Source organism: Lonchura striata, chromosome 1A, assembly GCF_050655825.1.
Source record: "Lonchura striata isolate lonStrDom1 chromosome 1A, ASM5065582v1, whole genome shotgun sequence".
In the NCBI taxonomy this organism is placed as follows: Eukaryota; Metazoa; Chordata; class Aves; order Passeriformes; family Estrildidae; genus Lonchura; species Lonchura striata.
Window position 1 is genome coordinate 50,337,149 of NC_140741.1, and position 23,963 is coordinate 50,361,111.

A 23,963-nucleotide genomic window follows, 5' to 3' on the forward strand; every position below is an offset into this window, starting at 1 on the left:
AGAGAAAAAGGCAGCTTGAGAGAAAAACTATGAAACATCAAATGTGCAATCAATATTTGAGAAGAATAAAGGTACATACCAACCTGTAAGGGAAAAAAAATTCCTATGAGATTACTATTCTCTAAACCATTTTAAAGCATTTTAATCAGTACTACCTCTTAATGTCTTCCTGCGTTTTCTTTATAGACTCAACAGCACTCTGTAGTTCACCAAGGTCTGCCCCTTTTTTCCTTATTCTTGTATTATGCTTCATAAGTTGTGCTAGAAGGATACAAAAGCCAGGTGTAATTGACTGAAGTGACTGCTGCCATAAAAGGAACAAAGTACAAATGACAAACTAAACCTGTAGTAAAAACGAGGAGAAAATTTTCTAACTAGCTTCTATTGAAAACTTTATTTCAGAGTCACCTATACCACAGGACAGCAACTTAAGTGCTCGGAATACCTTTTAAACACCACCATATTGTTTAGCTTCTGCAAACATTATCAACAACAAAAATCTACCCTCTAGCCACATACTAATCCACAAATTAAAGCAATTAACCTCTTAAGAAAGAAAACAGTTTATGAACACCATTATTTTTCCCTAGATATTAAGTATGTGCAACACTTAAGCCTACCTACACTGCATTTAGAAAGACAGGAAAATTTGCAATTAAAAACATGAGCCATTGTGCTCCTTTGTTTTACAGAACGTGCTTCACATCGGATAGAACTAAAGCATTGTAAAAACATTGTGATAAGAAGAGTATGCGTGACACTGAACTCTTCAGTTGTCAAATTTATTATTTCTGTAAGTAAATGAATCTTTTGGTACCTTCACTCCCAGAGGAATCCTGGTTATCAGGCTCTGGGGATGAGAAACCACACTCTCCTTTCTTCAGACTGGATGGCTTTCGTTTGATTTTTGGTACAGTAACCTAAAATTGATAAATTTATATATTATTTCCAGGAAACCAGAACTGTAGGAAAGCAGCACATTCCAACAATAGCAATTGAAAGTGCAATACCTAAGAGAAGTCCAAGTTAAAATTTTTGATGTATTAGTGCATCAAATGAATTTTGAGCTGAATGAACTGAATGAATGAACTGAATTTTGTGCATCTTCCCATTTAAGGGAAAATACACAAACTGCTGAGCTCAAGTTGGTGTATTTTATATTCCTATCCAATCAAGCAATTTCTACCACTTAGGATGCAACACAGAAGTGAAAGACTTTTATGTACTGTGTAAACAACATTTTTGTAGGACAACAGCATTTCCCATCAATCCCAATGCTCTAATGATCTTTACACACATAATGTATAATATATACAAGTTCCTGGATCTCGCATGTGCTGTCAGAACTGGAACATACCATTGGTGTCCGATGTCGAACTTTTGTCTGGATTGTGCCATCTTTTTCAAACTGGATCATATCATTCAAAGGGTCCCATGGTCTGGTACTAGACAAATGAAATAATATTAACATTACAGCAATTTAAATAAGAAATATTTCCTTGCTACTACTTAGTTTCTGAGTAGAAAGAAGAGGCTAAAGTATAATGAAGAGGCTAAAACTCTCCCTATACAGAAATTAGATATGGCATCATGATCTTATCTTCTACTTATGGTCCACTCTTAACCTGCAGCACCAAGAGAGCTAAAAAATGAACTTCATGTCCAGATCAAACCCCCAACTATCTGATAGGAGTACAAACTATTATATTGACCATCAATACCATTATGATTTTTTTTTGCCAGTCATATTTATTTGTAAACATGAATGATTTCCTGCTTTAGATACAGTTGTTATTTTAAATCTACATGGAAGTCTGGGGAATTTAAAAATATTTAGACTGCTTTTTTGTTGAGTTTTCTTTTTTCCTTTTAAAAGATGCCTATGAAGGAGAGTTTTAAAATCAGTTACCTCAAACCTGCTTTCATCCAAAAACATCTAATGGCAATCAGGACTGGTTTTATGAGACACTAACAAGCTATGCACAGTTTTCTTGTTCTGATTTTTTTAAGGGTGCTTTTCCAAGTACAGTCTGATATAGAATTAAAAAAAAAAAAACCTACTCACTGGAGAACAACAAGCAAACAAAGGAAAATACTGATGTCACCACTTATTACAGAGTTTCAGGACAGAAACTGCAAGTGAGCTACAGGAAGGATGTCCTGCAGAGTTTTAGCAAGAGTACATTAAGCATGGATTTCCTTTCATGCCCTTCTGTACGCCTTTTAAATAGTTGTAGCTGTTTCAGATGTTGTGAACACAGACCTGCATCTACATCTTAGCTTAACCTGACTTGAATTAAATGTCATCTGAGGTAACTGGGTTAAGAACTGGGCATTGCTCTCTTCTCTATTTGTAATCCAGATGCTTAAATCCATAATCCAGATACCTTAACAAATGCTCCAGCTCACTGAACACATCTTTCACACTAAGTGTAGAAGAATGCTCTCTACATGGACCAGGTGGTGAGCATTATATGCTTGAAAAGGAGAGACAGGCTTTTTCCAGGGCATGCTGGCAGTGCAGAGTGCTTTCTGGTACATAGTAAAATTTCTGTGGCACATCCTTGAACCACAAGGCCTCAAGGATATCAGGAATAACGCAGATTAACAAAATAGGTCTTAAAGTCTAACAGATTTAAAGTACAGTTCTCTTCCTAATAGTTTTGCACAGGTTTCAAGAGTATGGGCAGTCCATTCAGCTGGACTGTTCACAACTCTACCAACAGGAAGAGGCATCAATAGTGCTAGCAGATTAAAACCAAGAGAGGGTGCTTCACTGAGTTGGGGAATTTCTCTGCTGCACAATGTTCTCAGTTGTAAAAGTCTGCACAAACTTAGTAAGAAACCAATGAAATTAATGGAAAATGAATTTACTGAGAGTTGTTAAATACACGGATTGCTTGTTTGGTTCCATGGAACCTCCAAATTGCAAATTTGCTGGAGATGTGTACTCAGGATTCTTGTATTCTTCCCTGTACATACATTTAGGTTGTGACCTCAGTATCACCATTCTTGTACAGAAAGGTAAAGGCCTCCCAGGTTTAGCCATGGGAATATGCTTCCAGCATCCATGGATTCAAAGTTACTTGACTTTGTGTGTATCATCGTTGGCTATTTTACTTTTACAATCCCTACGATACAGAAGCATGCTGGATGCTGAAAAAAAGTCAGCAGAACATGGGTGCTCTGTGAAAACCATCACTAGTAGAGGGATAAGCTTCAAGGTGACTTTTGCAACATTGGTGAGGACACAGAATGCATCTTTCCAGCAGTCAGGGAGACATCTACATCTTCAGCTTCTGACCCAGAACATCACACAAAGACGTTTATAAACACTCATGTGCAGGACAGATTTGACAGCCAGGCAGAGCCACCTGGTCCCAGCATTAACTGCTGCTGTAAAGCTGCTATTCTCAGAGTTATTCTAATATATAACAAATTAAATGGCTCAATCCAACTATTGCACAGGCTTCTCTGATTTTCAGACACTAAATTTTCTGATTTACAGCTGCTATACCCATATGTACCACATTTTCCAATTTGGGAAAACCTGTGTAGATGTTCTGGTCAGTCTAGGGGGGGAAAAAGGGAGGACAACGCACCCCAAGCTGCCATGCCCCAAAAAATCTAGAACATAGCAGAGCTATGTTGTTATACATAAATAAGCTATATGTATCAGTTCTTTTACTGCTGAAACCACAAGAAGAGGTTCAGCAACATTACCAAGCACTCCAGGACTCACTCAGCATATTTATAGTGCCATTCTCCTGTGACTGAATCCTGATCGAACAGCTTGCATGTCCATTCTTCATCCTTAAGTTTCCTCTCTTTGGCACTCTTTCTCTGAGCTTCTTCCAGAATATATTTCTCCTGAGTAGCTTCTGTTTGGTCTTTATTAATTATTGCTTTTGTCACTTGTTGCCATAGCCTGACAAATGAACAATATACAGAATCATCAGAGTCACAATCCAGTTGACAGAAATAACTTCAAACTATTTCCACAATTATAGGCTAAGTAAATGGACCACCCTCCGCAGAGAATATTACCATTTTAATAGATGTTTTATCTACATTTCTATCAAAATTTCCCTGATTGTAAGGTATATAAATAATGATCTTAACAGTGTTACTTTCTCTTACTATGAAAGGCTATTATCATCAAATACGGGAAAGTAACGATAATTTGCTTCTGTTTTGGAGAAGATTATGAGTTTTATTTTGGCAAAAAAATACATGGTTCTAACGTGAACTTACTTCTCTGACTCAAAGTCATCTTGCTCTTCAAGCTTCACAGTGTATCTGTGTAATCTACGCTGCTTTATATCAGATGTTGGGTTCCAGAATGTCTCTGAAACACCTGTCTTCTTGTCACTAATAATAACTTCACTGTCCTGTAACAGATATGATTGGTTTCTCAATTGTAATTATCTCAAAGAGTGTCAAAATAACAAAAAAAAAAAAAAAAGCAAGGAATGAGCCTTTTTTTTGTTGTAATAAGAATTTATTTTATTTAGAATGCATGCAGTTAAGAATAAATAGATATGTTAACTTTAAAATTCAATTTCCACCCTCTGTGCTAGGTTCTAGCTTGAAACAGAGATGCAATGGAATCATTACCACATACAAAAATGAGTGATGCCATGTCACCTCAACAGAACTGAAACAACCTTAAATACTTCATGCTGGTGCCATAAATACTCTTCATAGTACTTCATAGTACTAATGTATATACTAAAACATTTAACAAGATTCATTGTGAAGCAACATTTAATTTTCTTCATAAATTACTTAACTTTTCCACCTTTTAAGAACTGGAAATAGAACAATATTGAGTCTATACTTTCTGGAATACTTTCTGCAAAAGCAGTACTTCACTTTTTTTAAAACATGAGTCTTTTTTGCATTTAAGTGCTATTTTCACCTGTCTCAACTATCAGCCAGAATTTATAAAAGAGCATCACTCACTACTTACCCAGTGACCCTCTAAAAAAGCCAAAACTTCTTTGCCAAGCTTAATCCTCCCTGATATTTGGTTAACACTGTCATTGTTACCCAAAAAAGGCTGCAAAAGAAAAACAAATGGTTTCATGCTTTATTTTAATAACATATTATTTCTGTTTATATGTTTAGTCTTAAGGAAAAATGTGAATTTATGAAATGTGCTGTAAACAGCCCTGATATCTTTAATATTGTATCTTCTTATTCATCTTAAAGAAGTCTAAAACCAGAGTAAGTAGTTTCTCCTTTCCTTCTTCTTAAAATATTTTCTGGGTAGAAGTATTGTCTAACAGATGTGGAAAGAAAACAGAAAATAATGCAGAAAACAGTGCCACAATATCCCAAAGGACACAGTAATTTGGTACACTAATTTCACAGCTTCGCCAAGGACCATTTGTTACTAGAGATTATCTTTTATTGTTGCTGTAGAAACAACAACAACAATTGCCAGGGATTTTCATTGGCCTTTTGACAGGCTCCACATGTATCCTGTGGACTGACAAAGCAAATTTTCAGTTAACTCAGCTTCCCAACTTTAATGTTTCCCTATAATTTCAACTGAATACAATTTCTCTCTCTAAATGCACACTTCTTGAAAACTGGTTTTTCATCAGTTTCTGCCTCAAGGATGGCAAATGTATTTTTCAGAAGCCATCTAGAAGTAGTTCAGAAACCTTGGTTTAGTTTATATGAATGGACATTATGCTCATTCTCCTTCTTGTGCGTACTCACACTATTCACTAACCTTGAGTTTGAATTCAATTGTTGCACTATAGCCAGTTTTCTCACAGGTGATGTTGACTATTCCTCCAAGCTCTAAGGTCATTGTTCCATAAAGAATTCCTACAAGAGAAAAAAAACCCAAAAAAACAAAACAAAAACCCCCAGCTAAAACAAATGTTTTAATTGAACAAAACAAAACCCCTAAGTTACTTGGGTAAAATTGCTAGAACATACTTTTGCCAGAGGAAAAAATGTATTTTCCGATGACCCTTCCTATATGATTCTGTGTATTCTGAAAGGGAGTTCTGGAGTATATGGGTAGGCAATACTGAGCAAGCTACAGCTTAAAAATGAGCAATTCTGCAATCTATTTTGTGCTATTACTGACCTTGCAGAAAACTTTACAAAGCACTGACCCATTTCCCATAGTGAAACTAAGGACAAATGTTTATGATTTATAATTAAATCACACTGTTGCCTTTCATGTTTACAAGACAAAAACAGTGGAAAAGCTCAAAGCTGCTGCTCTAATAAAAGGCAACTCAAATAGTACATTAATGTAATGTACTGACAGATAAGTATATATATATGTATGCTTTTACTATTTCTTACTAGTTATGGAAAAAAAATATTTTCCTCTGTTAAAATAAAACATGGCTTAGGCAACAGATGTATTTTTCTTCTGATAAAATATGTGGAAGCCCAGAACAACCTATGTTGCCAATGTTCGGAACACTACTCCAGATGACAGGCTTGAATCCAACACAGCACATTATTTAGAATAATTAACTATTCAGAATAACAAACTTTTTTTCTCATAACTTTTCCATCTAGAGAATGAAAAAAACTGCTACCTTTACAATGGGCATATGGCATTGTCATTACATAGTCTTCTCCCCTGTTTAGAAACGTGAGCCGTCCTTCTCCATCAAGTATGGCAGATAATGAATTCCCTGAAATTCAAAGTCAGACAGTCATGATTCTCACCCTGCAAGAAAACAGTCAACACTCCCTAATAACTAAGCAATACAATTAAGAACATCAGTATATTTCACACTGTAACCTATCCTGTCTAGTGAAGCCACTAAAACACAGTTTCTCCAATTAAAACACTCCAAAAATAGAAATTAAAATTCTGAAGAATGGTAGCAAAACCTTTGTAAGGAAAGGACAATAAAACAACCAAAACACTCATCCTTCCAACAGCCTTCTTTCATCCACAAAATACAGCTCACATGGATGAATTTTGCATCCCTCAATACACATACAACCAAAAAAAAAACCCATTATTTACCATAGAATTTTGATTTGGCCAGAATGCTACCACTAAGGCAAAAACCGTCCTTGCGGTTGCTAACATAGAAGGCAGATATTGGAGGATGATGTGACACCTGTTGGAAAAAAAACCCATATTTGAGAAAAACAAAAACAAGCAATATAGTAAATATAGTATAAACTTTGAGATAATAATGACAATGCAAAATTCAGGCTGCACATATTAGAATGCAGTTAATATATGTGAAGTTTGACTAAAATCTTTAGAGATAAAGATCAAGCAATCACCTACTGAATTTCAAGAACTAAGAAAATCAGTACTTGACATGTTCCAGGGGAAGAAGAACTGAAATACTGGAAACACCTTCCTCCCTCTCTCTCTCTTTAGGAAGGCACACTTACAAGAGACAACTGTAAGAAAACTATGCTCACCAGGAGAGGTTTTAGGATACTACTCGTACACTTCAGTACGTTTTCTGAAGCTACCATAGCATTTAACTAGCACAAATGTACAATACATTTATTTTTCTTAAAATTATTTTTTCCAGTTATTGCATCTACCTGTTCTGCAATATAGAAAGTCTTGCTGTTTGTCCTTGGATGAATCCACATGCAGCGGAAAAACTCTCCAAGTATAGGATTGTACGGCTTTTTTAGTCCCTAAAAAGAAATTGAATAGAGAGTAACCATACTGTGCATGTCACAAAACATTTTATCAGCCTATCACTGAAGATAAGACAGACACACAGGAAAAAAAACTGTCATAATATATATGCTGAAGTACATGGTACTTGATTTCATCATTTGAATATTATGCTCAATTAGTCTGCTCTTCACTCTAAGGAAATTATCATACATTCAGTATATCCACTAAACTATTCTACACATAAGGAAACACAGAATGTAAGGTTTGTTGTGTGGGTTTTTTTGCAAAATTATTATAGAGCTTTTGTCTGAAATTAGATTGTAAGCACTTTCTGTCAATAATATTTCCCAACAATGTGACTATGAAGAATATTTAGTGCAAAGCTAAATGAAGTGGTAGAAACATTAGTCCTCTAATTTTAGACTATTATCACTGAAGAATGGTAAATATAGAACTGGTTCGACTTTATAAAAAAATATTTAATTCAACTTCTACTCCAAGGGACAAATGCAATTGAATATAGACTATTTTAAGCATGGCTAGGGAGTAAAAATTTCCATGTTGTATTTATGTAAACAATTAAATCGTAACTTTGTTTTTTTAAAAAATGCATTAAAATATAAATTCAAGAAGAAAAACTTACTCCAGCATATCCCTAATTCCTCAAACTAGACACAGTGACTGAAGACAAAATAATATGTGAAAGTATACCTTTGGCTTTTTGTAGAATCCTGACAAATACCATTTCACTACTTTTTTCATGCGGTTATAAGCATTCTCTTCAAGAGCAGCTCTGTGAAAGAGAACACACAGATCAAGTACCAGTATTGCATCATTTATAACATGCTATCACCTGTTGTGACATATCTTGAATCTGAGCTGACTAAAACAGGTCTGTGATTTGCACTACAGTTAAACTTCAAGCCTGATCTCACCAAATTTAAAGTTCTCAAATAATTGTTGGAAATTTGAAGTCAAACTAAAATGCCAGAAATTATATTTCCATATTTGAGTCTGTTCTTTGTAACATTAAATTCTGTCCCACCCTCACTCAAGTTCTTCCATTTATCCTTCTTTTTACTACCAGCCTACTTACATGCAGAGCTCTGAGCTGAATAATATTTCAATTTACAGTCTTTAATTTATTTGCTCTATTTGAGCTGGGAACCATAAATCAGGACAGAACTTAACACTGTATTAAAAAATTAACTATGTCTCATTTTAAGTATGCTTCTTGGATAAAAAAATTTAACTCATTTTCAGAAGTCTTTCAACCAGTCTTCAGAAGCTAAACCAGAAATGCCCGCAACATGACTGCTATTAAATTATAAGAGGGGCCAGACTTCAAGATGTACCATATGAGTTCTCAAGGCAATTAGCTTTTGGAAAATGGCAATATCTGACACTGTTACTCTATTTTAATTTTAAAAAATGAAATGAAATTATGAACGCAAACCAGAGACTTACTCAGACAGAAAGTCTGCATGATAGTAGTAATCAGAGAGCTTGTCCAGGAAAGAGCGAGGTTCTAAAATAAATGTAGGCAGTACAACCTTGGACAAGTCCATTCCTGGCCGGACTTGCTTCAGTAGTGTCCAGATCAAGCTTTTATTTTCTTCTGACACTTCTTCTGTCTGAGCAGCCTCACCTGCCTAGGATGAACCAAAAAACTGCTTATAGAAAGGAGAAAGCAAACAATCCTCCAGAAGAAAGGTCAACACATTCTAAGGTTGCAGTACAAATGTAAAATAGATACTTAAAAGAAACCATTCTGAGATGTTGAAACTGTAGAAATTAGATCAAATTTCTATAAATACACTTATGATACATCTTTAATGAAGTATGATACGTTCAGCATTAAAAACTGCATTTGTTTTCATAATCTCTAGGCTAGAAAATTTTGAGGTAGGATGTTGTTCAGATATCCTTCCTTAGTTCTTTCCTAGGTATCATCTGTATTACCCTCTCTTCTCAAATGCAGGATTGAAAGACCAAAGGGCTGTTCATTCTACCAGCTTCTCCCAACCATAAAAGCTGACATATCTATGCTTTTCACTGCATTGAATCAGTCAGTAGCATCAGTGGTTTTCCTTAAAGAAAATAGACCACTTAGGGGTAACTAAGCAAAACCAGCAGCCACACTCCATGTTCCTTTCTGTCCAAGAAGAGGGGAGATATTATCCCATGTAGTTTCTGAAATCAAGAGCAATGGTTGTAGCAAAAGCAAGGAAAGGCATCCCTTTTTCCAGAACAGTTCTAAAATGCATACTCAAAAATTTGTCACTTAAAACTCCTCAGCTTTTCCTAAAACACAGCTTTGTCTAGACATGGTACTAGAAAGCACTTAAGCATAAGGTATTCAAGTTCCATGAGTATATAAAAAAAAAATCTCATAGTCATTTCTCTTGAGGAGAAAGAGGAGATTTGTGGAAAGACTTGCTTCAATTGCTGTTACCAAGATTTTTGGTTTACAAATCCCTGTCATATTTGCCTGTATAGGCAAATACATAAAACAACCTGCAGAAGTGGAATAGCAGCTCTGGGGAATCACTGGAATGCAAGCTGACATCAGAAGCACAGCAAGCCTTCCACTAAACTCTGCAGACTACAACTGCTTAACTTCTCTTTTGCAGGGAAAATAAAAAAGAAGTGTCACGTTGCATTCAAACCCTCAACTTGAAGATTTTTACTTGAAGAAAAAAATGGAGTAAATTAATAAAACTCAGAAGTACCAACAAAAGAACAAATAGTCATGATGAACCTCTGCTGCAGGAGGCCCTTTCTGTACTTTCTATATAAGCAATATGCCAGGTAATTTCATTATCTCTGTTAAAATCTCATATATTAGCACAAGAATGGCAAAGCAGAGTAGAATATGGGTGAACAGAACCTCTTCTGTACATTATTACTGAAAATATGAAAGCCAAACCTGCAAGTCAGCTTTCAAGTGTAGTCTGACCCTTAAATTATCAGCTTACTATTTGGAGAAGCTGCTTGCTCAGTACATCAACAGCACTTTTACCTCCCCAAGTTCTTCATGACTCTGTTCTAAGTAAGTAGTTTCCTTGATATCAATTGGTTCTGGATCGACATAAGAATCATCCTGTCGCTCCGATGTGTCACTGTCGCTTTCCTCACTTTTCCCCAGTCCATCGTTATCAGATTCCTCGTGGTCATGGTCATTCTCCTTATCAGACTTATCAGAGTATGTATCTTGATCTTTGAAGTGATGCCTTTCAATTTCACTGTCATTTAACCTATTAAAAACAAAGGCCAAATCAATCTTCAACTTCACACAACTTCATTGTTTCCAAACCAGGGTTTTAATAAAATACACACCAAAATTGCCAGTATCAAGTCTGAGGTGGCAACAGTGTCAAACTAGCCTTGCTGAAAACATGTAGGATTATACACTTTTCTCACTGAACTGTCAAATAACACTGATGAACCTGGAACATCAAGCACCTCTTCTAGGAAGCCTCTTCCAATGTCTGACCATATGCTCAGTAAAAAAATTGCTCCCTAATGTCCAGTCTAAACCTCTTTCTGATGATACTTTAAACCATTCCCATGCTTCTCTGCCAGAGAGAAGAATTCACACCTCCCTTTCCAGTTCACCTCCTCAAAAAGCTGTAAGAGAGCTCTTAAGTGCATCTCAGTCTCCTTTTTTCAAAACTAGACAAACTGAAAGTTCTCAGTCCATCCTCACAGGCCACGCCTTCCAGCTCTTTAACAAGATTTGTTGCTCCTTCTCAGAACATAGTCAAGAACCTTCATAACCTTTCTAAATTTTGGGGCCCAGAGCTACACACATCCCTCAAGGTGAGGCCACAGAGATGTTGAATATAGCAGCACAATCACCTCGCTTGATAGGTTAATGTCTGTTTGATGCACTCCAGGATGGTGTTTGCCCTCTTGGCTGCCAGGGCTCACTGCTGACCCATGTTGATCTCTCTGTCAGACAGATCCCCCAGCCCCTTTCCACTGCCACTCATCTGGCCCTGTGCCCACCTCACACCCAATAGTCACCTTGGGCCACCATGAGGGCAGGGCTGCTCCCAACCCACTCCTCTGCCAATTCATTCTTGTGCCAGGCATTACCCTGCCCGAGGTGCAGAATCAGGCATTTGGACTTTAATTCCATGCCATTGATGACTCTCCAACTCTCTAATGTATGCAGATCTCTCTGCAAAGCCTCTCATCCTTTAAGAGAGTCAGCAGCACCTCCCAGTTTGGTACTGTCAGCAAATTTGCTAAGAGTGCATTCAACTACTACATCCAGATCACTGATAAGAACACGATCAGAACAGGCCCAGGATTGAGCCCTGGTGTCACCAGCCAGATGTAGCCCCATTCACCACACCCCTTTGAGTCCTGCCATCACCCAGTTCTTCAACCAGCACATGGTAACCCTGCTCATCTCACAGTTGAATAATTTATGCAAAATGATCCTGTGAAAGACAATATCAAAAGCCTATAAAATCCAGAAAAAATATATCCATTGCTTTACCTTCATCCAGTAGGCAATTGATCTTATCTTATGAAAGAGATCTTATTAGCTAAACTTGACTTTCCCTATGCTGACTCTGCCTGGTGATTCATTGCTCTTTAAATGTCTTTCAACAGAACACAGTATGATCTTCTCCACAATTTTTCCATGTACTGAGGTGAGACTCACAGGTCTATGGATTCCTGGATCTTTCCTCAGGCCTTTCTTGTAAATCTGAATACTGTTGGTTAGTTTCCAGTTGGTGGGGACCTACTCAGACTGCCCAGACCCTTGGTAGACAATTGAGAGGCATCCTGTCATAACATCCACTAGCTCCTCCACTACTCTGTGATGAATCATATCAGACTACACAGACTTACAAACATTTGGTTGATCCAACTGGTCTCTTACAATTTCAGTGCCCACAAATGGCAAAAAAATCACTGATCCTGCACTCACAGGCCTCCCAGGCAGCCCAGTCTACTATTAATATTAGTGACTGAGGCAAAAAAAAAGAAATAAATAAAGCTGTGAACATGCTTGCTTTTTCTTCACCTCTATTTTTCAGATGACCATCTTCAACAAGTATTGGTCCAGTGTTTTCCTTGGACCTTCTCTTGCTATTAACCTACTTAAAAAAACTCTCCCTCAGCTGAAGCTAAAATTGCTTTCACCTTTCTTCTCCCTCTTCTGACACCCAATTAAAACTAGACCTGCCAGTTTTGCTCCTTAGACAGTTAAGCACACTGAATACTCCAAGAATATGCTATACCAGAAGATGTACTTAATTAAGGCATTAGTCTTAATTAGACTTAACAGCTGTAGCTAATTGCTGTGATTGTAATCTTGGCCAGTAGTTGATATTAAACTACTATTCTAGAGTACAGATCTCCAGCTGAATTGTACACAGCAGTCATATTGTTCCTATGAATGAAAAGAAGGCCCTAAGCTGCAGCTAAGCCAAGCTTGGTCATCTGCATAGGGCCTTTAATTGTTGCAGGAGGCAAGCATTTGCCTTTTTTGTGCTTTTCTCAGACCATCTATGCATTGCATAAAAAGAAATGCATTTCTCCCAGTTCAGGTCTCTCTCTGGGACAGCATACTCATAACAGCAATACAAAATTCCTGCCCACCCAGAAAAGACAAATGGACAGCTAAATCTCCACAAAAAGTATATTGAATTGGTGGAAAATTACTGAGGTGGATGCCTGAGAGGAGGCTGTAACCCATGGGAGACCTGTGCTGAAGCAGGCTCCTGGCTGGGACCTGCAGACCTGTTGGGAGAGAAGCCAGTGCTGGAGTAGTGTCCTGGTAGGACCTGTGAAGCTTATGCTCACAAAAACCTGGCTCAAAGTATTTAATAATCGGGGAGTAACTCAAGTGCTCTCAGACATTAAATATCAGATATAAGACAATTTTCACTTTAAAGCATTTAATCATAAGGTGACAGAATTATTATTCATCTATCTGATGATTCATGATAAAACCATTTAAATAAAGGATTATTCATTTCTTTAACTAAATAACAGCAACTTAAATTCAGTCTACTGACTTTTGTCACATGTACTGAGCTTCTGATTTTCTGCTGAAGTTAACAAAAGACACCAACTTAAAATTTTCATTTTTCTATTTTGAACAGTTTAGCCAAGTAATTAAACTTACTGATGCAATACTCCAAGTTCCTTCGGCCAAATTTCCCCTGGATACACTTTGTTTAAAAAAAGATTTTTTAATTTTATGTGCAGGGTGTAAAACACACTGCAAATAAAGCATATAAAGAGAACTCAGGAGCAAAAAAAAAAGCAGCCTTAGACTCCCTGTGGCAAATTTATCACTACAGGGTTCTGCCCAAAAACAATCAGGTTCAGTAATTAATTCACTTACGGTAAGTTTTCTCCACTGTGCAAGTTGTTAGCACGGAGCAGACCATAGAAAGAGACATGAGTACTGTCAGCTGAGGAGTTCAAATCATGTTCTTTGCCTTCCCTAATCATTGTACGTTTAAGCAGACTTGAACATTTCAGTGCCAGCTCCAAAGCATCCATCCAACACCTGCCTAAAGACAAATTTAGTATTAGACTAAAACGTAAGGATTTAACAGAACTGTACCCTTCTGTTTCCTAACTGGAAAAATTAGCCCTTTGGGCCTGCTTGCATTGCCTTTGAAGACACACATCAGAGTTGTTCCACATCACGTGCATTGGATTTTACGGTGTGGTGGGGACATAAAAACATCTCACAACCACCCCGCTTCAGTACAAGAGATGCTTCAGGGAAGGACAAGCAAGGTAAATCATGATTTTCTTAGAGCATATTCCAGCATTTCTTCCTTAATGCAAGTGTGGTTCCACCCAGACCATGACTGCAGAATGCCCCTAAAGTTGCCTGCAGCCCTGTTCTAGTTTTGAAGACTAAGTAGTTGCATCATTTGGCAAAATTTGTGCAAGTAATATGATAACAGTGAGGAAAAAGAGCTATAATGATAGCATATAAATAACATTTCAAAATATCAAAAGCAGATATTCTAATTTTTTTTTGCAAAAAGTAACTGACCACATTTGTGTATTTTCCCCCTTCTTACTTCTTTTCCATGTATCTAATGCATTTCTCAATACAGAAGGCAGAGAGAGCCCTATCGTTAAAGTCTGCAGGGGTACTCCTAATTAACCAATAGATGAAAAGCACCTGCTAGAAACAGCTACACAACGGTCTTAAATTTTTTTTCACATTTTAACTTTAGAAGATAGTTGCACTGATCACCATCTTCCCATGAAGGGTGTTTACAAAACGACATTTTGAATACTAGAACTCTGTGCAACTGCTGCACTTAACACAGAAATGCTTTAATAAGAATACATTCATATTAGCACTTTACATAGGCACTTGATATTTATTTAGGCACATTAATATAGCTAAATCACAGATAACCATTTCCCCCTCGTCTATAAAAGGCAACTACAAGGAGTTCAGTAATTTTTCCTTTAGATCAATATTATTCTTTAATAACCATGAAGAAGTACTAGTACCAACATAACTGAATGCAACTGCAATCAAAGTGCTGTAACAGACATGATAAGACAATTGAAACTATCTTTCTCACTGCTGAAAATCAATGAAGTATCTATTTACCATCCGATTCTGAAGCAGCTCGGATTATCAAGTAACTGCTGGGCAATGGCAGAGTTATAGCACCAACTGCTTCACCTTTAGGACCCTTGAAATACACAAAACAAGATAGAGCATCAGATATTTTAATTCAGTTTTACAGTTTACCATTCAATGTAGTAAGAAGCTGACACCACTGCAGGGCTATTTACTGTCACTCAGCAACATCTAATGAAGACATGAATGGAAAGATGGACAGCCCTCTTTCACTGGGTTTCTTCTTCAAAGACTTCATTCTAAGCATCGGACTCAATTCAAGCCCACTTTTCAAAAGAATGGTCTTTGTGGTTCAAACAAAAATTTAGTTTGGTTGGGGGCTTTTGTGTTTGGGTACAGTTTTTTTGGTTTTTTTTTGGGAGGGGTGTTGGTTTGATGTGTGATTCAGACATGGCCAAAGTTTTACTTTCTATTTACCATGAAGTTTTTCACACTTCACATTTAAATAAAAAATTCAAAAGACTTTTCCATTGCTGTCAACCTTCATTTTGGAATAAACTGTTAAATAACGATTTTGAAGTCCCTTCCAAAAAAGGTTTATGATAACTTTAAGACAACTGATAGGCAAAGAGGGCTGTATTAAACATACTTAAAGCTATTGCTGAAAGCTGGGTTAAGCCTCCCTAACTGATGACTTAACATATTTTGATCTTTACTGATTTTCCCCAGATAAACCTAATGGAAAGCCAATATAAGGCTTAGAAGAGGGAACTGGAAAGCCAGCAGAAGTTTTGAACAAAAGCAGATAAAGGCAGGTAGTTTTAGAAGCAAGCAAATGAAACAGCCAGGATGTTTCTGAGGGCAAGAAGCAGGTAAAGGAGTAGTCTTGGTGGCACTTAAATATCAATACAGACAAGATAGTGCCAGTGTAAATGATGTTCAGAAACTCCTGAGGAGTCAGTACAGAGTAACAGCAATTGGGTGCTAGAAACAAGATTCCAAACCCCAGTCTCCTGCTGAGAGAGGAAAGATGTGCCTACAAAAAGTCTTTGGTGAAGCAGCAACACTGGGATTCTGAGTTAGTCGGTACCAAGAATCAAGAGGGACAACACCAATGCATGAGCACTCCTCACCTCAAAGGTGGGAAGCCCAGTTTCACCTGAGGAGGAACAATGGCACCAGGCCAGGGTGGGAGAGGCACTGGGGTCTGCCAGCACCATGCAAAAGCCTCAGCCATGAGAAGGCCTTGGAACTCTTGGGTCACAGGACACTGGGGCAGACTAAGGGCAGACTTCTGCTCATGAGATCTGCCCTTGGGTTTATAGAGTTGGCACTTCCGGGTACAGAACTTAATCTGTACCAAACAAATACAATTCATGAAGTGTGGTTTTGGTGTCTGGTTTTGCTTTTTTTTTTTTTTTTTAATGCAAGAAAGTTACACTCCCTAAGTGTTTTAACAATACGAGTAATTTTTAGCAAAGTATTTAAGTAAGTTGACTTATTTTATATAACTGCTCATGGATCTTGAGTTCCTCTAACTGGTTACTGTTCCAACAGCACTGGATACTTTCCTTTGGTATCACCCATTATGGTTTCAAAACCAATTTCCAGTAGTTAGTGATATCTAAAAGAGGCACATTAATTTCAGTTTGCTGGGTGACTTTATTTGGATTGTCTCTGCTTCTGGTGGAATGACGCTACTAGTCCAAGCCAATGGTCAAGTTAAAAATTCCATTAGATTAAAAAATGTTGAAGTTTACTTCTTACAGAATATTCATGCCAATGAAACTCAAATGCCATGAACATTGTTTCAAAGGCAACAATAAAAACTGATAAGTAGTCACCCCTAACTAAATTTACTCAGAAAAAAATATTTGCATTAACTTACCTAATTATTAATTTCAGAAAACTAAAATGGAATCAGGACCAGGCACACAATGAAGAGTGCGGGAGGAACATCAAAGATCACAGCAACAGGCTTAAGGGAGCATGTGGAAGTGACTGGCCACAAACTACTGCAGAAGAGAATTTGCAGTCTGCCAGAAGGACACACCATGTGTAGTGTGTTCAAGTGAGAAAATCTCCTGCAGTACTTATATCTCTATATATGTTTTTTGCAATGCTATCTTTCTGCACTAACTGCAAACAAGGCTCACTTTGCCTTGGACTTGAGGCTCTTTGTGGTAAATCCACTCTGATCAATCAATTGCTATTGCACTTATGCAAGTTTGCCTCATGATAATAAATCTGTAACTAGGACATTTTGATTGACTAGGTAAACAAGGCAGAAAAGGGGTTCAAACTTGAAGGCCTTTCTAATCTTAAAGGCCATCTAGTGGAATCCAGGAATTCTCAACCGCAAATAGCCATACCAAAATGAACAAACGCCACTCCAGCTCTCAGCACATTTAGAATGGACAATATCAACTTGTTCAGGTTCAAAATTTAACCTACCTTAAAAAAGTAAAAATCTGGTAGGGCATATCCTCTAAATTCTAAATATCTAGTTAAAAAAACAAACAAATCCATTTCTCATTGCCAAGCAATAAAGAAATATAAGACTGATTTGTGATCTTCTGCAGACAGGCCACCACTTTGCAATGTATGTATACATATCATAAATAAAGCATATTAACACCAAATGCTATAGCTTTGGAAAAGGATATGGAGTTTGTGTTCTACAAATGTGAAATCACCACTAATTACTGAGAAGTTTGCCTAAGCAACAATAAAATAAAATTATTCAAAAGAAACTACAAGTGATTTGATCCGTTTGGTAAATTTAGATAACACTGATAAATCCAGAATGACCACAAGCATCAGGAATTATACTGACTTGCTTAAGAAAAGGATGACAAATTTAACACAGCATATTCTACAGAAGTGACAATACATGTGTATCAATTTAAGATTTAGACGATAGCTACTAATTGCGAGATTGTAAGATGCCTATTTTAGAGGGTATAATTAATTATTGTAACAAGGGTCCTAATATTGTAATATTGTAATTTCATCTAAAGCAAGACATTATTTTAGATGGAAAATATGTTCACTTATGCTGTGCTTCCACATCCCCTCTCCACATATAAACACTAAACAAGAACTAAAATAGTTTATCAGATTATAAACAATGAGTAAAAGCAAGTATTAAAGATCCTTACAAGATACTGAAACAAATCTTTGCTCTGCACAACACACCTGTGCTTTTCAACACAGGTAAGAGCTGCTCACAATATTATGCCATGTATGACAAGGCAAACAGGCATCAGAATTTAATTAAAACAGTTATCTTCCTAACATCGTAACAAAAAGGAACAGACTTGGCTAACAAATTGCAATATGGGCTATTATTCCACAAGCAAGTAATCTGCTTTTCAACTCTTACAAGCAAATTTAACTAAGGTGACATTTTACTATATAAATAGAGTTGGACACCAAGAAATGCTTATAACAAAACTCCTTAATTTTAGCAAATCTCACCTTAATTTCTCAGACTTGACTGATGTAAAATATAAAGTTTAACACACACTCCTTTAATTTATGTGATTGCCAGTGATGGCATTAACCTTCTTAATGGCAACCCGTTGCACACCACACTTCTGAAGCTCTTTGAGTACATATACTTTAAGCAGCATATACCAATACTTTTTCTGATAAATGGGACTAGATGTTGAAGGCTTATATTCAGAATCAACACAAACCACTGAAGTTGTAACAGAAAACAGAGTTCTGCTTTTCATTGAGGTTGTCTTTACTCGTGGCTGATCAATGCTAGTCATCCCTTAAGAACTATGCATGCTACCAACTAACCTTTGTAGCCCATATGGTCTGCTCCAAAGGATGAAAAAGTTTGAAACAAAAGCCATCTTTTTTAGAAGGCCTCTCGATGAGTTCGCAAACATTCAGCAGCACTGTTCCTACCCACTGGTCATTTTTGGGAGTTTTGTAAAGAAGCAACACTCCAGGTTTCAGTACACACCACAGTTTGGTCCAACTTTTCAAGGTACCACGAATCTAGAAGATCAATAGTTACAGTTATACCTTGGTGAAGACAATACCAAAACCATCCCCTTTAACAAAATTAAAATTGAAATTTATTAGCTTTTATTTCAAAGCAAAGTTTATCAGGTTATTTGAATGTTTACCCAGATTTATTAAGGAATATATGGGTACACTTGTTCTTCTGTCTTGATGAATACTCAGTTCTACAAATGGGCATGCACACATCCTGATATGGGAAGTATGACAATTCAACTGCACTACTGTTGATAATACAAACTGCTGTCTTTACGATAGCAGGACCAGCTAGTTCTTAAGAGAGGAAAGGAAAATTAACAGAAATACACAAAGAAACCTGCATTCAAATACCTGACTGAATTATTTTTGCAATTGTTATGTATGTAACACAACCACTTCAAAGTGGTTAAGAGAAGGCTAAAATGAGAATTGCAAAGCCAACTCATCCCAAATTGATGGGTGTGCACACAAGAATAATGCGACTAGGGTGACTGCAGTAAGTGGAAGCTAAGTTCTTCTATTAGTCCCCTGGGATTTGAGCACAGGGATGGGTTGCAATTAGTGGCTGCTGTGCCTGTAGAAAAACATTAACAGTAAGTAAAAGATTGAGCCTTTTCTATTCTGGCCAGAAAGCAGCAAGCAACTAACTGCTCCATCTTCAGCTCAGGTTTCACAATTGGATTCTGACCTTCAACCAGTCAGCCATAACAATAACTGAGGGGTCTGTGATTGTGCTAAGTAGTTCTTTCGTGGCTCTCTTCTTTTCTTCTCTGTAGTTTTTCTTTTGAACCTGTAAAAAATAATAAAAATGTTTACAATGTCATGGTCACAAGCCAGTTATCAGCACAAAAAAGTATCAGCCAATACAAGCTGAGGGAAAAACCTGCTAAATTCAATTTGCAATACAGGTATAGAAAAATAGCTTTAAGAGTATTTTACTTCAAAGCGTGAACAATTACTTCAAGAGCAGCTATGATGTAGCCAATTTCAGATTCTTCTGCAATTTTCTTTAAAAACTGAGGACTTTGAAGCTCCTCTTAGAATCAAAGGGGAGGAAAACCCAACCAAACCAAATTCCAATATACAAGTACATTATCTGATCTGTGGTCTTTACCCACCAGTTATGTTCCTCCTAGGAGAAATTTGCAGGAATATCCCTCCCTCATTTAAAGCCAAATAATTTTACGTTTCCCTTGAAATGGTATCTACCAAACAGTGGAGTTTGGTCTTGCTACAGTACAGAGGGAAGAAGATAGTAGGTATGCGTTCAAATTGCTATTTTGATAATTCCATTTGTTATTTCATTGCATGTAGATGTCCTGAGGTCCATGCCAATCTGAAATAATCTATAATCTGAGTTATTCTACAATATTGTGCCATCTTAAAGACTACATTATAGAGATTATTATTCAAGTAAAAAAAAGTAAAATTTGAAGAGACTCAACAGCACAATTTCTCACAATATTTAAATATTCCCTAAGTCTCATCATTATAGGGCATTTTTGTCTTCTCATTAGAGAGTAAGGTAAAATTGTGAATGCATTCATAGCCCTTAAGGAGTTACTAGGAAATTAATTCACCTTAAGAGATTCCTTTTTTGTAAGTTTGCTTGAAGACTGAGAGATGTCCTTCTCAGAGCCATTGAAAAGCTTGGATTCAGACTGAAATTCACAACACACATAACAAATAAATGATACAATAATATATTACTGATGCTGGCACTTTAGCAAGTGTTTGGAGGTTCCCATTCCCTCTCACTTCTCTACTGCTTCCCGCCTTAAAAAACCCCAAACAAACCAATAAACCACTTCTTGTAACATGAGCTGTTCGCCACCTATTCATGGAGTCTCTTTTTGTAAGGGTTTTATGGGAAAGAAGTCTGAGGTTCCTTCAGAAGCAGCTGACCTATACAAGGAAAGTATTTAGCTCATATAGGCTGTTACTAGACAGAGCATGCTTGAATAGTTAAGCATTATTTTAGCAGAGAGAGAATGTTTAGGAGAATCCAGGTGTTTTAACACAGGAGTCATTCCCAGGATTTATGAATCAGAATATAGAATCAGCTGTCTTCATCCACAACTTGACAGCTTCTCCAAACAAACTGCTATAGAGGCACTTACCCTGTGACTCATGAAGGAAAATACAGCCTCTTCAGTCGAGGATTCAGTGCTCTATAAATCATCAGAGTACAACTGCCCACTAATGGCACTTGTTCTGCTCCTTGAACCCTAATTCCACGCTCTGATTGCTTTGCAAGTCATCCTAAAAAAGCTCACGGTGGCGTCAGGCAGGAACAAGACCCAGGTTTGTTCGTGACACCCAAGTCTTGCTCAGCCAGGACAATGAGCTGCCTCAGCACCACATGATTTCTCCCCCCGCCTCTCCCCCATGTCTTGTAGGGTTCAAAGTTTGCTCCTAGAGGTTTGTTGCCTACTAGTTGGAAGGGAACTCAAGCCACCAAATATTCACTTTGGGAACAGCACTCTTTAGAAAAAAAAGAAGGGAAAAAGAAGAGCCAAAGAAGAGTCTGTGATAGAGTTTTCATACCATTCCTATCGGAGGTCAGAGAACATTGAGTTCACTGCATTCATTAAATGCAAACTTCACATAAATTAGAAAGTTGTATTTCTTTGTGCACTGAAACAAAAGCCTGGTGGACCCAAAATTTTGGCATTGTCAAAAAAGAAAATCCAAACCAAAACAATTTAACATTTTAAAATGAGTATTCAATTCAAATTTGAGGACATTATATCAAAAATGACCCTTAAGATGTTCCACATTTCAAATCTCAAACAACTGTGCAAAGTCTACTCACTGAATTTGTATTTTGGAATGCTATAAAATGACAGTCAAAAAAAAAATGCAAGCTTTGAATAAAACTTATAGCTATAATAAAAACAGTGCACTTGAGCATTCACTTAACTCACAGGCTGCTCAAACAAAAGAAACAAAAGCTAAAGAGTCACAAGCTGTACAGAACTATTTAACCTGGATTCTACTTTACATCTTTAATTCAGAACTTAGACTTTACAGGAGTCAACTTGGCTACTGTAAAAAAAAATATGTGCAATAACTGGCAAAAAGTAATTTTAGTTCAAAATTATTTTAATGATAAATAAATGTTCTTTAACTTCTGTATCTGTCTTGGAAAAATGAAAGAAATATCTTGTAATAAAGGTATGCTCTTGATACTTGAAATTTAGCTTTAAGATGAGTGTACAACTTGAAATTAAATTCCTCTCTAGTAGACACAGTACTTTAAATGTAGTAACAGAAGAGGGGGAAAATGATTATCACTGTCACATAAGAAGGGCTAATGAACTCATTATGCAAGCTATAATGGAACAACTTAAGCAAAACATTCATAAATATTCTAGTTGCTCACCAACAGAAAGCTAAGGCAATCTAGAGGTCATGCATAGAAAAGCCCCAAACAAATAAGTTTACCTAGTTAAAAAACTCATTTTCCCATTGTCTCTGTTTTAAAGGTCATTAATATGACACTGAGTAAAGGTTTACATTTAGCTATTCAATATTATGAGACAGGTCAGTGACCTGTATATTTTTAAGCCAGTAACCTTTTCACTGTTATACCCACACAAAGTGGATGGGATAAAAAATTTAGAAGAATACACTTTAAGAGAACCTGCTGTAACTCCCAGCAAGGTACATTCAGTTCCAGATTCCAGGCAAGTCCCATCACTGCTTTTCCATTCTCCCTTAGGAAGAAGGGCTGTTATTTCACTTCCATTAGTAAAATCAAGCCCCACATGCAGCAATTAAAAAAAAGGGTGAAGAAAAGCACCTATTAGCAGTAGGAATATTGGTATCATCTTTGACAGAAAGATACAAAAAGATGTAATAGCAATGAACCCAAAGACTTAAGATCCCATTAAGAGAACAACTAAGAAAAAATAAATATAAGAGAGAGGAAAAGGGAATTGGATAACTTGATTTTCCAAGTCAAACTGATTTGGAGGTTTCTGGACCAATAGAAATATTTTGATCACAAGAAAGCTGGATGGTAAAGTATACTTCCTTGATATTCCTGACAAGTGAGGCTTAGGATGCAGTAAAGCAAAAAGATACAAAGTTTGTGATTCCAAGTCACATGTAAGACACCAACAGTTTGAAATGCTTAGCTACACACCACAAACTGCAGCATCAGCTGCAGACAGTAAACTGCTTATCCCATTGCAATTTCAATTACACCATTTATGCCTGGAAATGCTACTATAATCTTTAAGCCTCTTAATTTTCCTTCAGTATCTTTTTACCATTTCTCTTTATGGCTCTTGATATATCAAATACCACAGAAAAATTTGTGTCAAGACCTGGAGTGCAAACCCCATCTCCAAGGGGTGTGGCTGCCTGTGCCCAGGACAGAGTGCTGTGGGAACAGCTGTGTGCAAAAGCAGCAAAAAGCAGGAATTTCCCCCCTTTCCCCTGGGAGCTAGCTGTGCTCCAGATCAGGTCTTCACTTTTCAGAGCAACCCACACCTGCTGCACCCCAACAATCTGTTTAAGTGTCTGTTACCACATTTGCCTCTTTAAAAAGACAATGGACAGCCTAGCAGGAAATAGAAAACCACACAGCTGGGTAAGTTAGAGCCTTTAAACTCTATGGCAAGGTAATTTCAAATCTATAGCAAGGTAATATCCCACTCCAAGACAATTGCAAGAAGACTTAAAATTTAATTTTCACTACTTTGA

General features: G+C 36.9%; 1 protein-coding gene across 14 annotated transcripts in view; it reads right to left on the reverse strand.

Annotated features, from left to right (window-relative positions):
- The window catches only part of OSBPL8 (oxysterol binding protein like 8), an 83,085-nt gene that overhangs the window by 4,184 nt on the left and 54,938 nt on the right, over positions 1-23,963 (reverse strand). For all 14 annotated transcript variants that reach the window (XM_021528139.3, XM_085568734.1, XM_021528140.3 and 11 more), the window contains 18 exons: positions 20,831-20,911; positions 19,939-20,040; positions 19,044-19,247; positions 15,261-15,345; positions 14,016-14,187; positions 10,665-10,899; positions 9,110-9,294; positions 8,354-8,435; positions 7,558-7,656; positions 7,016-7,112; positions 6,576-6,674; positions 5,744-5,841; positions 4,973-5,062; positions 4,255-4,391; positions 3,743-3,928; positions 1,358-1,445; positions 818-920; positions 156-261 (listed from right to left, as the gene is read on the reverse strand). In XM_021528139.3, coding sequence (XP_021383814.1) covers positions 156-261; positions 818-920; positions 1,358-1,445; positions 3,743-3,928; positions 4,255-4,391; positions 4,973-5,062; positions 5,744-5,841; positions 6,576-6,674; positions 7,016-7,112; positions 7,558-7,656; positions 8,354-8,435; positions 9,110-9,294; positions 10,665-10,899; positions 14,016-14,187; positions 15,261-15,345; positions 19,044-19,247; positions 19,939-20,040; positions 20,831-20,911 — 2,249 coding nt within the window. The remainder of the gene's footprint in view (positions 1-155; positions 262-817; positions 921-1,357; positions 1,446-3,742; positions 3,929-4,254; positions 4,392-4,972; positions 5,063-5,743; positions 5,842-6,575; positions 6,675-7,015; positions 7,113-7,557; positions 7,657-8,353; positions 8,436-9,109; positions 9,295-10,664; positions 10,900-14,015; positions 14,188-15,260; positions 15,346-19,043; positions 19,248-19,938; positions 20,041-20,830; positions 20,912-23,963) is intronic.